The sequence below is a fragment of the Falco peregrinus genome, chromosome 5, assembly GCF_023634155.1.
Source record: "Falco peregrinus isolate bFalPer1 chromosome 5, bFalPer1.pri, whole genome shotgun sequence".
Taxonomy (NCBI): Eukaryota; Metazoa; Chordata; class Aves; order Falconiformes; family Falconidae; genus Falco; species Falco peregrinus.
The window spans coordinates 41,241,455-41,257,113 of NC_073725.1; the positions used below are offsets into that span (position 1 = coordinate 41,241,455).

At 36.3% G+C, this 15,659-nt stretch overlaps 1 protein-coding gene across 9 annotated transcripts in view; it reads left to right on the forward strand.

The window, feature by feature from the left end:
* The window catches only part of ABCB1 (ATP binding cassette subfamily B member 1), a 53,562-nt gene that overhangs the window by 27,663 nt on the left and 10,240 nt on the right, over window positions 1-15,659 (forward strand). For 7 of the 9 annotated variants that reach the window (XM_055805413.1, XM_055805417.1, XM_055805415.1 and 4 more), the window contains 10 exons: window positions 841-966; window positions 1,144-1,347; window positions 1,723-1,893; window positions 4,277-4,438; window positions 5,976-6,158; window positions 6,399-6,545; window positions 6,864-6,968; window positions 8,865-8,942; window positions 10,369-10,452; window positions 11,419-11,622. In XM_055805413.1, the coding sequence (XP_055661388.1) occupies window positions 841-966; window positions 1,144-1,347; window positions 1,723-1,893; window positions 4,277-4,438; window positions 5,976-6,158; window positions 6,399-6,545; window positions 6,864-6,968; window positions 8,865-8,942; window positions 10,369-10,452; window positions 11,419-11,622 (1,464 nt within the window). Of the gene's footprint in view, window positions 1-840; window positions 967-1,143; window positions 1,348-1,722; window positions 1,894-4,276; window positions 4,439-5,975; window positions 6,159-6,398; window positions 6,546-6,863; window positions 6,969-8,864; window positions 8,943-10,368; window positions 10,453-11,418; window positions 11,623-12,078; window positions 12,286-15,659 lie in introns of those variants that run through there. The other 2 variants (XM_055805420.1, XM_027777512.2) reach the window with 2 other exon arrangements.

Below are 15,659 nucleotides of genomic sequence, written 5' to 3' on the forward strand. Positions count from 1 at the left end.
AAACAAACCCACTTTATTCCTTTTTTTCCTATTTTGGTATCTTCTCACTAATCAGGTGAGCAGGTTAAGTAGGAAGATGGGCAAAATCAAATATACATGGCATGCACAAGCAAACCGACTGTTCTCCAGCCCCACTACACAGCTCAATACCAGTTATATTTGTGGAAATAAAATGAAAGAGCAATTACATGGCACCAGAGACCTACATTGACCCTTGTAAGAGGCCCAGGGAAGACAAAACTTTGTTATCTTCCATGGTTGTGAAATGCTATGTTTTATGCTGACTAGTACAAAAAGCTTATATATCATGTAATGAAATGTTACCATTCAAAAGTCCCACCAGCAATTCCAATCAGAAGGGAAAAGTTAAGGTTACCTCAAGTTTACTAAAATTATTTTCCCTCCAAAACAATGTAGAGTATATTCTGCCACTTTTAACTGTGACAATAGTAATTTCTGTAATTTGCATTAAATTGTACATTAAAGAAAAAGGTGAAGCAACATAATACAGAAATATTGCATCATATTGTTTCTATATTATATTTTAGTTATGGGTAGTAATCATATTCTGTCATATAAACAGGCTCATGATATGGGTAATTGTGAACTGTGTTGTATAATACATTGATATGGGACCAATTGTGGTGTAAATGTGAAGAACATTAAGCTGAAATCATTAGTTATGCAAAATTTAAACTCACGTGTTTATAAATCTTATTTTATACCAGATTCTGCTATAAATATGGAGGATTTTTTACTGAAACTCTAAAGAGTACTTCAAATTTACACTGATGTTTTTATATACTGTTATGTTTTGGGTCACATTTCTTACATGCACAGGTACTGAAGGGCTTGAATCTCAAGGTTAGTTGTGGCCAGACAGTGGCCCTGGTTGGTGGCAGTGGCTGTGGGAAAAGTACAACTGTTCAGCTCATCCAGAGATTTTACGATCCCAAGGAAGGCACGGTAAGGTACCTCAAGTGAGAGGACGGCTCTGTGTCGTTGCAAGTCTAGTTCTGGCCTCGCCGGCCTTGTTCCAATGACATGGTACAGTCTCCCCTAAGAAGGCATGTGCCAGCCTGGGGAGAGAGGTTCCTTGACCAAAACACTGAAGTAAATTTTTGTCTGCTGCTTTTTGTTTAGGTTACCATTGACGGGCAGGATATTAAGACCATAAACGTAAGATATCTGCGGGAGATCATTGGTGTGGTGAATCAGGAGCCCGTGCTATTTGCTACTACCATTGCAGAAAACATTCGCTATGGCCGTGAGGATGTCACCATGGAAGAGATTGAGAAAGCTACCAAGGAAGCCAATGCTTTTGACTTCATCATGAAGCTACCCGACGTAAGCAAACCAGCTGTCCTGCTGAAATAATTTCTCCTAAAGCTTCTTGTGCCAAATAGTTCCTTAGAAGGGATTCTGGTAAACAGAGGATGCTATGCCTGGAGCTGTGAATATGCAGAGCTTCCTTGTAACTTTTTGGAAGAATGCCAGTTTTAAATCTTTAGGTCATGACTTGGTGGGCATTTGAAGAACCGTTAGAATTCCAGGGACACAAATGATTTGGCAGGTATATCCAAGCAGGTGTTTTAGAGGAAGGAGAAGATGCTGCTGGGGCTGCTGATCCTGATGTGCCCTTTCTTTACGCTGCCTTTCTTTGGCGAAAGGACTGTGCCACTGAGTATTATTCCAACATAAATGTGTGTGGTTGTCTTGTAGAAGTTTGAAACCGTGGTTGGAGACAGAGGGGCACAGCTGAGTGGGGGCCAGAAACAAAGAATAGCAATTGCCCGAGCTCTGGTTCGCAATCCTAAAATTCTTCTGCTTGATGAGGCAACATCAGCTTTGGATACTGAGAGTGAATCAGTTGTGCAGGCAGCACTGGACAAGGTCAGTAGTGTTCTAAAATGAAGCAGGTAAGCAGGAGCTTAATATCTACTTTTTTCCAGACATTTGTTGAAAGAGCTGTCAGTAATTGAGACCCTTAAAACACAAAAGGTAAACTTGGATTTAGCAAATACTCTCCGTACAGAGATTTTTTGAGATCCTGCAGGTATTACAGAGAGGAATTTGTTTCAAGTGAGAAGATGGAATTATATTTTCTGCATTATCAAGCTGAAATAACATTGTCTTGGTGTAAATACCACCCTCTACAATTATGTGTCTTACTGACATGTATTTCTGTGAGTTACCTACTTAATTAATGTGTGTTGAAGCCTGACAGACAAGGTAAGCGCTACCAGCGTGTTCCTAAGTTATTGTAGCAGTGAGTTGGCAGGAAACACTCCCAGGAAACATTTGTTCTAGTTAACATGAATACTTCTAGGTGCTTGGCTTGTTCTTAATGGAGAGCTGTTTCAGTAATGACAGCTGAACCCTGGTGCAGCTCAGGAGTCTCTGTATTCATACTGGGGCTGTATCTCCAAATGGTATTCTGAATTTATTCAGTTGGATTCTGCTGGAGTACTGTAATGCTTCCTGCTGCTGTTGGATAGAGAAAGACAGTTTGAGGAGAATTATTAATGGAAACACATTTAATAGAGAAGTTATTTGTCTAGCTTTTATTGGTCACATTAGCTTATAAATTTTGATCCTTATAAAGCTTTGTAGAAGACCTAGGGACTCACAGAATCATAAAATGGTTTGGCTTGGAAGGGAACTTTAAAGATCATCTAGTTGAACCCCTCTGCCATGGGCAGGGACACCTTCCACTAGACCAAGTTGCTCAAAGCCCCATCCAGCCTGGCCTTGAACACTTCCAATGATGGAGAATCCACAGCTTGTCTGGGCAATCTGTTCCAGCATCTCACCATCCTCGTAAAAAATTTCTTCCTTATAGCCAATCTAAATCTACCCTCGTTCAGTTTAAAAGCATTGCTCCTTGACCTGTCACTACAGGCCCTGGTAAAAAGTCTCTTTCTTACAAGCCCCCTTTATATACTGAAAGGCCACAATATGGTTTCCATGGAGCCTTCTCCAGGCTGAACAGCCCCTCAGGCTTTCTTCATAGGAGAGGTCTTTCAGCCCTCTGATCGTTTTTGTGGCCCCCCTCAGGACGCACTCTAACGGGTCCATGTCTGTCTTGCACTGGATGCAGTACACCACGTAGGGTCTCACCAGAGTGGAGTAGAGGGGCAGAATCCCCTCCCTCAGCCTGCTGGTCACACTTCTTTTTATGAAGTGCAGGATACCATTGACTTTCTGGGCTGAAAGTGCACGTTGCTGGCTTATGTCCAATTTTTCTTCCACCAGCATTCCCAAGCCCTTCTCTGCAGGCCTGCTCTCAATCCATTCATCCTCCAGTCCATATTAATATTGAGGATTGTCCTGAACCAGGTGCAGGGCCTTGCACTTGGTCTTTTTCAACTTCATGAGGTTCAAGTGGGCCCACTCCTCAAGCTTGTTAAAGTCCCTCTGGATGCCTTCAAATTCCTCCCCTCAAATGAATCAACCACACACCACTCAGCTTGGTGCCATCTGCAGACTTGCCAAGTGTGCAGTCAATCCCGTTTGTCTCCATCAATGATGAAGAAATTTAATATTAGGCATCCCAGTATGGACCCTTGAGGGACATCACTGAAGATGAACTCCATCCAGGTTCCAACAAAATTCCACTGCTTGGGATCATTACTTCAATTATTTAAAAGTTGCTTGATCTCTTTAGTACAGTCTAGTAATTAAAATGGCCAGCTGTGAGATTTGATACATTATGTGCAACAGGCTTATAAATATCCAAATATAGGTAGGTAGTTGAAATGTATTTCACATGGAATTGTAGAGAACTTTGTTTTCAGTGAAGCTACTTGAGTCAGCAATGATTTAGAGCTTAATGCAATGAAATTTTTTAAAATGTCACTGTGAAATATTTTCTAATGCCTCTGAATAAAAATATCCTTCACAGATTTTAAGTTTTAAATGCACAACTATGGGCTTAAACATAAAACCTTCTAGAATTTTTAAAATATTAAGGTTTGTAACATTGTAACATTCTAAAATTCTAATTATTGATAATTTTGTTTAGATATTTGTGATCAAAATTTGATGGGTTTATGTCCCACAGTGAAAGATTGTGTCTAATATTAATTTTCAAACTAAACATTATATTTCTGTTTTAAGGTACTAGTTGAAATCTGGTTTTAAATTTATTTTTTTTAGTTTTACTTTTCTGTGAACCATTTTAATGTTTCCCTTAGGTCTTATTCAAGTCTAATATGAAGATGAACAATTTTTGAATATACTTAGAAATTTTTATATTATATATTGTCATTTCTAGGCAAGGGAAGGACGCACCACGGTTGTAGTAGCTCATCGACTGTCAACAGTCCGAAATGCAGATCTTATAGCTGTGTTTGAAGGTGGAGTTATCACAGAACAAGGAAATCATTTTAAATTGCTTGAGAGAAAGGGAATCTACTACAAACTTGTTAACATGCAGGTACTTTTTCCTTGCTAGCTGTTGCCTCATTTTCTTTTTTCTATTCCATGCACATAGTTATTGTATACTATCAGAAGTATGAGGAATTCTGCAGCATATTTTTTTAACAGCAAAAAGATATGTACTTTAAAAGGAAAGCAGTAATTTGAGAGAGAACACCATTGGTTTTGATACCAGACCTATTTAAATGCAGGATAGTACATTTTTAATCCTCTAGGAATTTAAACTTAAAAGATTATTTTGTATTTTCCTTTTATGCAGTTAATGTAAGGCAACTGCCTATGGTAGTCTGCTATTCCATTGCTTGTTCTTAGTCTATAATAAAAGGTAAAATACAGGAGCTGGTACTGGAGGAATAGAGCATCCATATTTTAAGCTGTTTAGTTATAGTCCTTCATATGGAATTCCTTCCTAAAGAAGAAAAAGAAGTGGAGGAACAGGAGAAGAATAATCCCAGCTATGCTGAGTGCAAAAATATGTACACTTTTAAAGTTTTGTAACCAAAGTCAAAGAGATTGGAAATTAATATAAATACCAAAAACTTGTTAGTTATTATATGAAGAACAAAATACTTTGATACTTCCCAGTGTCCCATGTGATATAGCCGAGCTTCATTGTCACCTGTGTCACTGGTGTTGTACTGCATAACTGCAATGCCCGTTAAAGAAACTGAAACTGCTATCTTAGTATGTCAGACTGAAAAAAAAGTTTAAAAGGCCAGTTAAAACATATCTTCATAAAATAACTATAAGAATGCATTTGATCACCTTAGATTACTTTGTATTCAAGCAAATGTGATAATGGGAAAAATTAGGAAATGGAAACAAAGTAATAACAGGAAAAAAAAGGAAAGAAAGCAAAAAAAATACTTTAGTGGTAGTACAAAAAGCAGTAAGAGATAAAAACTGACTGGAAAAAAAGAAAAACAAGTTGAAGGCAACTTTGAATCCAGTTACTATTAAATACCTCAGTGGTGGTTAGACATTTATTTATTCTGTCAAACTGACTGGCAAAACTACCACCAAAAGTTGGGCTCTTTTCCAGACTGTTCAGATTTTTCAGTCAACATCTCTTTTTGACTTGTTCAATCCTGAACTTCCTTATTACATTTAAAGTAAATTGTTAAGTGTTCTGTACTGAAGAGAGGTAATTTTTTCTCACTTCATGAATAAACAATATATCCACTGAGAACACATTCAAAGAGATCCCAAGATGAATGCAAATGGTTTACACTCAATTTAAAACTCTGTTAGGAGTTAATTCACAAAAAAAGAGCAGCTACTTCCACTCCCCTGACATCCACTTACGAGCTGGGATAATCTTATATATGGATCAAGCTCTGAAGATAGAGGTCTATTCAAATATAATACAGATTTTTATATCTGCTTTGTAGTATTATATATTGTTTTCCCCATATCTCTTTCCACTGAAACAGTCAAAATTACTTTTGCTTTAATAACCTTTACTTTGATAATGCTGAAAGTTCAAAGTAATATATGCATAATTAATATTAGCATCATGTTCTTCCCTCTTTTAGGCAATAGAAGCTGAAGTTCCACTATCAGAAAAAGATCAGAATGCACTTAGTGCCAAAACAAGTGAATCAGAATCAGAATTTGAAGAATCCTTAACAAAAGGATTGAGAAGACGATCAACTCGGAGAAGCATGAAAAAGCCAGGAGCACAAAATGATGATCCTGGTGAGAAAACAAGTTCACTTGTAAGTATCTTTGTAGAGCTGTTAGTGAACTTTAGATATATTCTAACAGGTCTCTTTGTTCCTTGTATTAAAAAAAAAACAAACAAGAAACGTACAGTTAATTATTCATGTTATTAAAAAATATACATTTGACTTCTCCTGAGTGATTCTAGGAGTAGGAAATTGACTATTAATCTCTCTTTTTCTCCATATTTCTCCAAATACATCCATGTTTGTCCTAACAGAATTCCCATTTTTCAGGATGAGGAATTACCTCCAGCTCCATTTCTGAAAATTATGAAGTTGAACAAAACTGAATGGCCATACTTTGTAGCTGGAACTTTCTGTGCAATTATCAATGGAGCTTTACAACCTGCATTTGCAATCATATTTTCAGAAATTATAGGGGTAAGTTTGAATAAATTAATCCAAAATACTATAAACCCCACAAAATTTATTTCTAATAAAACCAGATCTTAATTAATCACTGCATAATGAAGCTAAGGAGTGGATGAAGCACTATTACAAAAATCTGAAGAATTATGTGAAATTTACAAAACCCTAAAAATCTTGCTACAACCTGAAATTTGCTTGTTATATAATATGTAACATATGCTCGAATTTTGCATGAGTGAAAATTACTACTAAACGTAGTTATTGAGAAAGATGGAAGTGTTTTAGATAATTAGTTGATTTTAAAAGGTTGTTTTAAATATTATTTTATAGATTTTTTCAGAAACTGACAAGAACGTTTTAAGAGAAAAAAGCAACTTATATTCAGTGCTGTTTTTAGTACTTGGGATCATTTCCTTTTTTACTTTCTTTTTTCAGGTATGTTTTCTTATTTTATCTTTATTATAATTGTTTGTCATGTTTTAGAAATTAGATCTAAAATATACTAAAAATTTGTACCTTCTTAATATGTCTCCAACTCAAACCAGGACCCACATTTGCCATTCTAGGTGTCCTTGTACTGAACTGAATCTTTTTTGACCTAGAGCTTCTCAGGTGTTAGAGACCTTCCAACCTATTCTGATCGCTTAACTTTAGAACTTCCCCTCTTCTTCACCAAACACATCTCAGCAGGAAACTGGATTCTCTCACTCTTTTTTTCCATTTCCACCTAAGAGCCAACCTCTCCAGCCTTTACATTATACTGCTCCCTTCTCACCCTCAAGCCTTCCTATTTGAATCTGTTAGTAACTGCAAATCTACCGGTCTCTGCCTTAGCTCTGAAATTTTTCACTCCCTTAACCCCTTCCTCATTCAAGTCTTATGTGAATCCCCCCGAAAGATTCCCAGGCCCAGGTCATCAAGCAACACCCATCATGGTGATACTCAGCTTCTCCTGCTCAAATACTAATGGCTGAACAGTAATACTTCATCCCCTGCTCTCACTGATCTTTATAGCCATCTCGGCTTTTTAAAAAAGAAGTATTTTAGCTTTACGCTAATTCTTAGACATACCTAATTGCCACAACACTGCCACAGTTCAGAAAAAAAAGGTAGTAATCATACAGGTGCAAACTTTGGCATTTTAATATTTTCATATATAGTCTGGTTTATAATTTCTGAATATGTCTGTATAGTTTTATCCATTAAATGAGCCTACACAGTGAAATACTAAAGTGCCCTTGAGATGGCAGTAGAAACAGTCTCTTGAAAAAAACTTTTGGTTTATTTATGGTTTTGTCTCATTGCACATGCATGCAAGAAGGCCTTGAGTATAGAAGACTGAGTTATAGATGGCTATAACGGATTTGCTCAATTTATAGATGGTCATATAATATAAGAGTTCATTGAGATATAACACCCCCAGATTAGTAAGAATGAAAATAGTGCCCATTCTCTGATGTTATTCTGTGATTTTTTTCAAAGTCACATATGCAAATTTACACATAAAATTACACGTGCAAATTTACAGACAGTATAGGAGCACAGCAAAGATAATGATCACAGTTAATGGAGAAATATTTGCTGATTGGAATAAGCCATAATAATTTTTCTTAGTATCACATAGTACAGTTGCATCTGTGGTTTGTATTTTAAGAGTATTCAATTTCATAAATGTAGATTCCAAACAACTAATATTTGTAATCACATAAAAATGGTAGCAAGCTAAACAAAGCTAATTACAAACACTGGTGTAATACTAAAATGTAGGAAGAGTGTTATCTTCCCAAAAATGTAACCACCGTATTCCTTTTTTTGTATCTTGTTAAATTAATTCACATAGCTGGTTAGAAGTATGTTCAATTCATTATAAAACATCACTCATGTATTACTGTTGATAGTTATGTTAGGATCCCAGGGAAGAAATCTTAATTCCATTTGGGTCAATGGGAAATTTGTGTTTCACTTCAACGAACCCCGATTGCCTTACGAAGTCTTTAACCTAAAAGCCACTTGTTTAAATCTGACTTAGGTCAACTCAGATAAAAATGAAGTCAAAGGGTTCATTAGTGATTTTTTTCCTTTAAGCATGCTGATGAAGCAGTGCTGGGAAATACTGTTATGCTCTCTGTATTTTTTTTGAGAAATAATACTGAATGTCTGTACTGTGAACCTACTGGAATTTGTGAATATTAAACTTGATTTTCCATTTGCTTCATGCAATTAGAACTGCAATATTTCATATTTTGACATTGTAGAGACAACGTATCTAAAGTATTTATTGAATAAACACAATCTAACAGTATGCTAAAAATTTCACCTTTTCTCAAATAGGGTTTCACATTTGGCAAAGCTGGAGAAATTCTTACAATGAGGCTTCGATTCATGGCATTTAAAGCAATGCTTAGACAGGTAAAGAGAAATATTCTTATTTCCATGGTTTTAAAAATAACGATATAGGTATCATAAAATAACCACATTCTACATTTATGATATTATGACTTGTCTACAGAGAAGATTCTTTAAATCAGTCCAGAAACCAATTTAGTTAGTTACATGTGGTTAAGCGAAGTATCCTGAGAGAGAGTCTTAAATCAATACAAAAGCTTTTTACGTGCTCCTTGCAAGGACACCCAAGTTACTATGGTCTGGCAAGTTGATGTGCACCAGTAGTATTCCATTATGTGTTCATTTGCCTGCTTTTCTTTCCTGGTGCCCTTTCTTCCCTAAAGAAATGCAATGCAGTGCAGCTTACATTGTAACGCTTACTTCAGATGTCTGATTTAAAGTGTAATATGTACAGGTACATTTTTATTTATTTATTGAAGATCTCTTTCAAATAGTTCCCAAATCTATAATTGTTGTTCATTAATACAATAGTGAGATTGTATACTTAAATCTAAAGCCACTTTCAGAGAATTAAAATATAAATATTTCATAATGTTTTTAAGTAATTCATGTAGTTATCTAAATTGGCCTTAATCTTGTACAATTTCAGGATCAGTATTTTAGATTTTCAAATACACACTATAATATTTCTGGGGGTTTGTGTCTTGCACATAAAGCTACATGTAGACACAGAATTTGATTCTTGTGAACAAGACTATTTGCAATGTGGACAGAAAGCTGTTGTAGTCTGAAATCTATGATTTATAGATCAGCCTCACTGAAAATCTAATGAAAGAGCAATCTTACAACTGACTCAATTCACAAATGCCTGTAATACATTATCAGGTCTTCATTCAATGCATATTACACATGAAAATTTATATCAGATATTTGGTCACATGATGAATAAATTATAAACGGTGTACCTGACTCCAACTCTGACTTTGATCAAACAGACCAGTTTATTTGGGGTTTTTGTTGGGTTTTTTGTTGGGATCTCACAGCTTCCACATAAGCCTCTTCAATCTGGGAAAGAGCAAAGCAATGAATTGGGAATTTTTACCCTGAAAATGCTTTACACTACATTCGGCCCCAAACAGCTTTGCAGTTGTGAAGGAGTGTGACTGAAGAGATGTCTCCTTCAAGGAGATGCAGTTTCAGCAGGGGAAGGGGAGGGTAAATTTTGGGTTTGGAAATCTCCCAGGCTGCTCTCCTTTTTCAGCAGTGACAAGGTACACATCAGATCATCCACAAGCATACACTTTTTTTTTTTCTAAAAAATATTCATTGTGCAATTAAGAAATTAGATTTTATTAAATACGCAGAACTGATGTGCTGCCAAATACAGTCTTCTGACACTGAACTCGGTTATACTAGGCAAACACTTTTACTTTGCGGTTTGAATGAAATGTCCAAAAACTGGTCCTAAGAAAGATGCTTCTTATTGTAGGACATGGGCTGGTTTGATAATCCTAAAAATAGCACTGGAGCATTAACTACAAGACTTGCTAATGATGCCTCACAAGTGAAAGGAGTAAGTAAAATTTTGTTTTGGAATTTTTGTATTTGGGTTAGCATGTAATAAAGTTGCAGCTTGGGTTTGACTGGTTAGATAACAGTCTCTTGACTTTGACAACTAAAAATTGCTATAAAATGATAGCTGCTTTAGAATGCACTGATGTGTTTTATAACAATGATGGTAATATATGTTTACAAAATAATTACCAAGTTGACATTTTTTTAAAAGTTTAATGTTTCAGGGTCTTCATTATTAAACAAATACATTGGGAATCTCTATATCTAAGAAGTCTGTTTAGAGATACTTTATTTACCTAAATATATGTATCTAAATTTGTTCAGTTTATGACCTTCTACTCTTTTTGGATTATACAGATTCCTTATATGAAAAAAAATTAGATATAGTAGCAATAAACTTCCTTTTCCATGTTACTTTTTGGAGATTCTTTAGAAGTAATTTGTGAACTTTCAGGAGTCTGTAATATTTAGGCTACAGAGCACTGAATTTAATTATTCACGTATGCTTAAGTAAATTTTTGCTGCTACATGAAGTTATGTGGTTTTTTCTGAACTGAGCAGTTCTGTAGTATCTTTGGCTTTATTTCCATAGTAGAAGTTAAAATTTCATTTTCTTCTTTGTTAGGCACTGTGTGATGACTTGTAAAGCTAGCTGCATGACTTACAAAATGTGACAGATTTTAGTATTTAGCTGAAAATGTAAATATGTGATATGGTTAAAGTCTGTTCAGCTTCAAAAGCAAAATTTAGAAACAGCAGTGCAAATTTAAGTAATCAGAATATGGGAATTAAACATGATCTAGATAATCCTTTACAAATCATTTAAGAAACTCCTATTCTGAAAAACAACAAAACTGAGTTAAGACTTGAAATAGTGTTTTAAGAATCAGGAATATTATAGGTGAAAACGCTCTCCTTACTTAAAATGTTACTTTAGCAAGAAATGTCTTTTTTCTTCCTCCAGGCAACTGGTGTCAGACTGGCATTAATTGCCCAAAACATAGCTAACCTGGGGACTGGAATTATTATATCATTAGTTTATGGCTGGCAGCTGACCCTGCTACTTCTAGCTGTCATACCGATCATTGCAGTGGCAGGAATGATTGAAATGAAGATGTTGAGTGGGCATGCTAAGAAAGATAAAAAAGAGCTGGAAGCTGCAGGAAAGGTGGGTCTAGAGAATTTTATCTATTTCTGTGTAATGTATACAAACATGTTTACGAAAGCATTGTTGACTGATCTATTACTTCCATATACAGAACATATCATAATATGTAACTTCCAGAGACAGACAGGCTCTATATAGTTTCACTAGTAGACCTACAGAGCATAACACTTCTTCAATAATAATTGAAGGCTTACATTATTAACCAATATTTTTTTTTTTTTTTAATAATTGATAAGCCCCAGAATGTGCTAAGCACTATTCAGGCACGTTCTTTCTCCTTCCTGTTCTGATCATCTCTGTTTTCCTTATTGTGCAACCCTCTTCATTTTGACATTCTCTTTTTTTTTTTTTTTTTTTTTTTTTTTTCTCCCTTCCATCCCTTTTTGGCATGTCATCTGTCTTACATATATTATACTGCTCTTTTTTTTTTCTCTTTCATCTTATTAATGTTTGCAGGGATAATATGTATATATCCACTGGTTTCTGAGTCTGTTTGCCATTCCTTTATTTCTTGAGTGGAAGAGAAAGATGAGAACTGAAAAGCAAGAAGGCTAGACTCTTGTTTAAGAAATTAGATGAAGGCATTTAATGCCACTTCATTCCAAAAATCCTTTTGCGACAGAACAACTATTTCATCACTTCCCAGATATTGCTTTCTTCAAGGTAAAGCTTTTCTAAAATCCCTTACTATGTCCTACTGTTTTTAAAAGCTGTTGAAAAGAAAATAACTTATCTAAGGCCATGCACATAAGGAATAATATTAATCTTCAGATTTGGTATTTAAATGTATGTATCTGCATATGTGCTAGCAGTCTAATGTCCCCTTATACTTATTGGAGATGCCCTAGTATCTGGGTGGCCTCCAGCTGCCATTTCAGAAGGGTATGGGTCTACTCTATGTTCTATCGGCCATTCCTTACCCAAATGTGTTGAGTATCCTAGAGCATCTCCAATGGCACAAGCCACCTGCATGTGGGTGATGGAATTAGTCCTTCTCACTTAAAGCCAGCGATCCTGGAGAATGAGACCAGGTAGGCATATAGTGCATAGGCAGCTGAATTGCTTTCTAGTTCTGTTGAATAGGTATCCATTGACTACACTGGTATCTTAGACACCTAAATTGAGCTGTGTTAATATGACATCCCCCCCAGTAACTCCTATTTGCTAAATGGGTTTTATTTCCTTCCACCACATTTGTAGAGAAAGTTGCTGAAAAACATTTTTGTCCCTCCAAGTCCACAGGAAACTGTAACGATCTTTCCATGTTTTTTTTTCATACAAACCAAAGGATGCAGTTCCTTTCCTTTCAACTGATTACATTTCTGCTTCTTCTTTCTAATGGCTGAATGTTTATTTCATATTGTTTTGTTGTAATATACAACAGAAAAAGGTTGACAATTCTTGGAATAGGCACTAGAGACTTTCTTAATTCAGCAGATTGTGAAAAATTAGCACAAAAATATATGATTTTTTTTTTGCAAAGCAAAATGCTTTCTTTTCTTGCCAATATATGAATTTCCTCTCTCAAGGCAACCTAAGCAAGCACTAGACTACAGACATTTTATTCAATTACCATTTAAAAAAACCCCAGTTTTCTTCAGTGAAAATAGGGTTTTACCTGGAAAATTTGCTTTCTGCAGAGGGTCATTGAACTTATGTTAGTAACAAAAAAAGATGACTACTCCTGTGAGTATTGGTGAGACAATATAACTAAGAAGAATAAAACCTATTTCATTTCTTTGTTATTAACATTGTGTATTACATTCAAATAAATAAGTTAGTTGTGTGCAAAGTTTTAAACAGTGGCACAAACATTACTAAGGCTATAAGATAATTATATCCCTATATTTTAGAACACGGATAACAGTACTACAGTTTAAAAATCTTTGGTAGCAGTTTATGAAGAAAAATCCTTTCAGGTCTGTGGTTTAGATAACTTAGATAAAAGTAGCAGGGTATAGAGGTTATTCGTTTTTCTGTTTTAAATTGTAGGCATTTGAACTGCATGATGAATTGCCATAACTCTGGTGTCCTATAAGACATAACATACAGGATCACTTTTCAGAACAGAATTTAATTCTATTCATAGAATCAGAATCATAGAATATCTCACATTGGAAGGGACCCATAAGGACCATTGAGTCCAACACCCTGCTCCTCACAGGACTACCTAAAACTGAACCATATGACTAAAAGCATTGTCCAGACGCTCCTTGAACTCTAACAGGCTTGGTGCTGTGATCACTTCCCTGAGGAGCCTGTTCCAGAGACTGACCACCCTCTCAGTGAAGAACCTTTTCCTAATGTCCCATCTGAACTTCCCCCTGATGCAGCTTCATTCCATTTCCTCATGTCCTATTGCTGGTCACCAGAGAGAGGTCATCAGCACCTCCCCTTGAGGAAGCTGTAGACTGCAATTAATGCTGCAAAAGACCCCTCACCTTCTCTAAGCTGAACAAACCAAGTGACCTCAGTCGCTCCTCACAAATCCTGCCCTTGAGACCTTTCGCCATCTTGGTTCTCTCCTCTGGGCATACCTAATAGTTTGATGTTCTTATATTGAGGTGCCCCAAACTTCACACTGTACTCAGGTGTGGCCACACCCTTGCAGTGTAGAGCAGGACAATCACCTCCCTCAACCACCTATCTACGCTGTGCTTGATGCACCTCAGGACACAATTAGCCCTTTTGGCTGCCAGGGCACACTGTTGACTCATATTCAACTTGCCATCAACCCAGACCTCCAGATCATTTTCTGTGGGGCTGCTTTCCAGCCTCTCGTCCCTTAATTTGTGTGTATAAACAGGATTAACCTGTCCCAAGTGCAGAATCTGGCACTTGCTCTTGTTAAATTTCATATGGTCGGTATTTGCCTAGCTCTCTAGTCTAACCAGATCTCTCTGTAAGGCCTCTCTACCCTCAAGGGAGTCCACAGCTCCTCCTAATCTAGTATCATCACCAAACTTAGTGCACAATTCAACTCCTGCATGCAGATCATTTATAAAAACTTTAAAGAGCACTGGTCCTAAAATTGAGCGCTATGGAAGCCCACTAGTGACTGGCAGCTAGCCGAATATAATGCCATTTGCTAAAACCCTTTGAGCCCAACCCATCAGCCAATTTTTCACGCAACATATTATGGAGTTCTCTAGGTGTGTGCCAGACATCTTGTCCAGAAGAATAGTGTGAGAGAGTATCAAAGCTCTTATTAAAATGAAAAAAACCCACATATACTGGCTTCCCTTGGTCAACGGGATGGGTGACCTTGTCATAAAAGGAAATTAAGTTAGTTAACAGGACTTTGCCCCTGTAAACCCATCTTGGCTATGGCCAGTGACTGCATTGTCTCTCAAATGTTTTTGAATAACTTCCACAATAACCTTCTCCATGATTTTACCAGGCACTGAAGTGAGAATGACAGGCCTGTAGTAGTACAGTAAGTTATTAAGTTTTCATGCTTCTCCCTGAAGCTTCTGTCCTGCTTTTTCTGTAAATACATGCTCAGTTCAGAAAGATTTCTATAGAACAGGGATTTTACTGACTTCTAGGCATGAGCCGGCAACAGAGGGAGTTTCAGGATCCTAGGTCCAGAGAAGCACAGTGTTCTCCCAAGAACTGGTTCTCAAAGAGCTTTATGGAAAATATGAGCCATGTAATATACCAAATGCAGTAACCATATTATGTAAAATAAATGCATATCTAGTCTATGCTTTCTAAAATTAAAATATAACATAATGTTAAGATTGAGCTTCTGTAAGTTTTAGGATGTTAAAAAAACATTGTCTGTCTCTTGGTAACAAAACCCTGTGCATATGGACTGAATTGACCATACAGGCTCCTACGCTTATTGTGTGGTCATTGAGGAAGACCTGGGCATCTACGTAGACTTAACAGACTACCTAAAAGCCCTGAGTCTGTTGCTTCCTTGTAGGCATGCATCTACTGCCTTCAAATGTTATTAAGTATCTTTGTGTATGCAAATGACTCAAGTCTAAAGAATCTGTAAGCTTAAAGAAGGTGTTATTGGTCAGATCAAA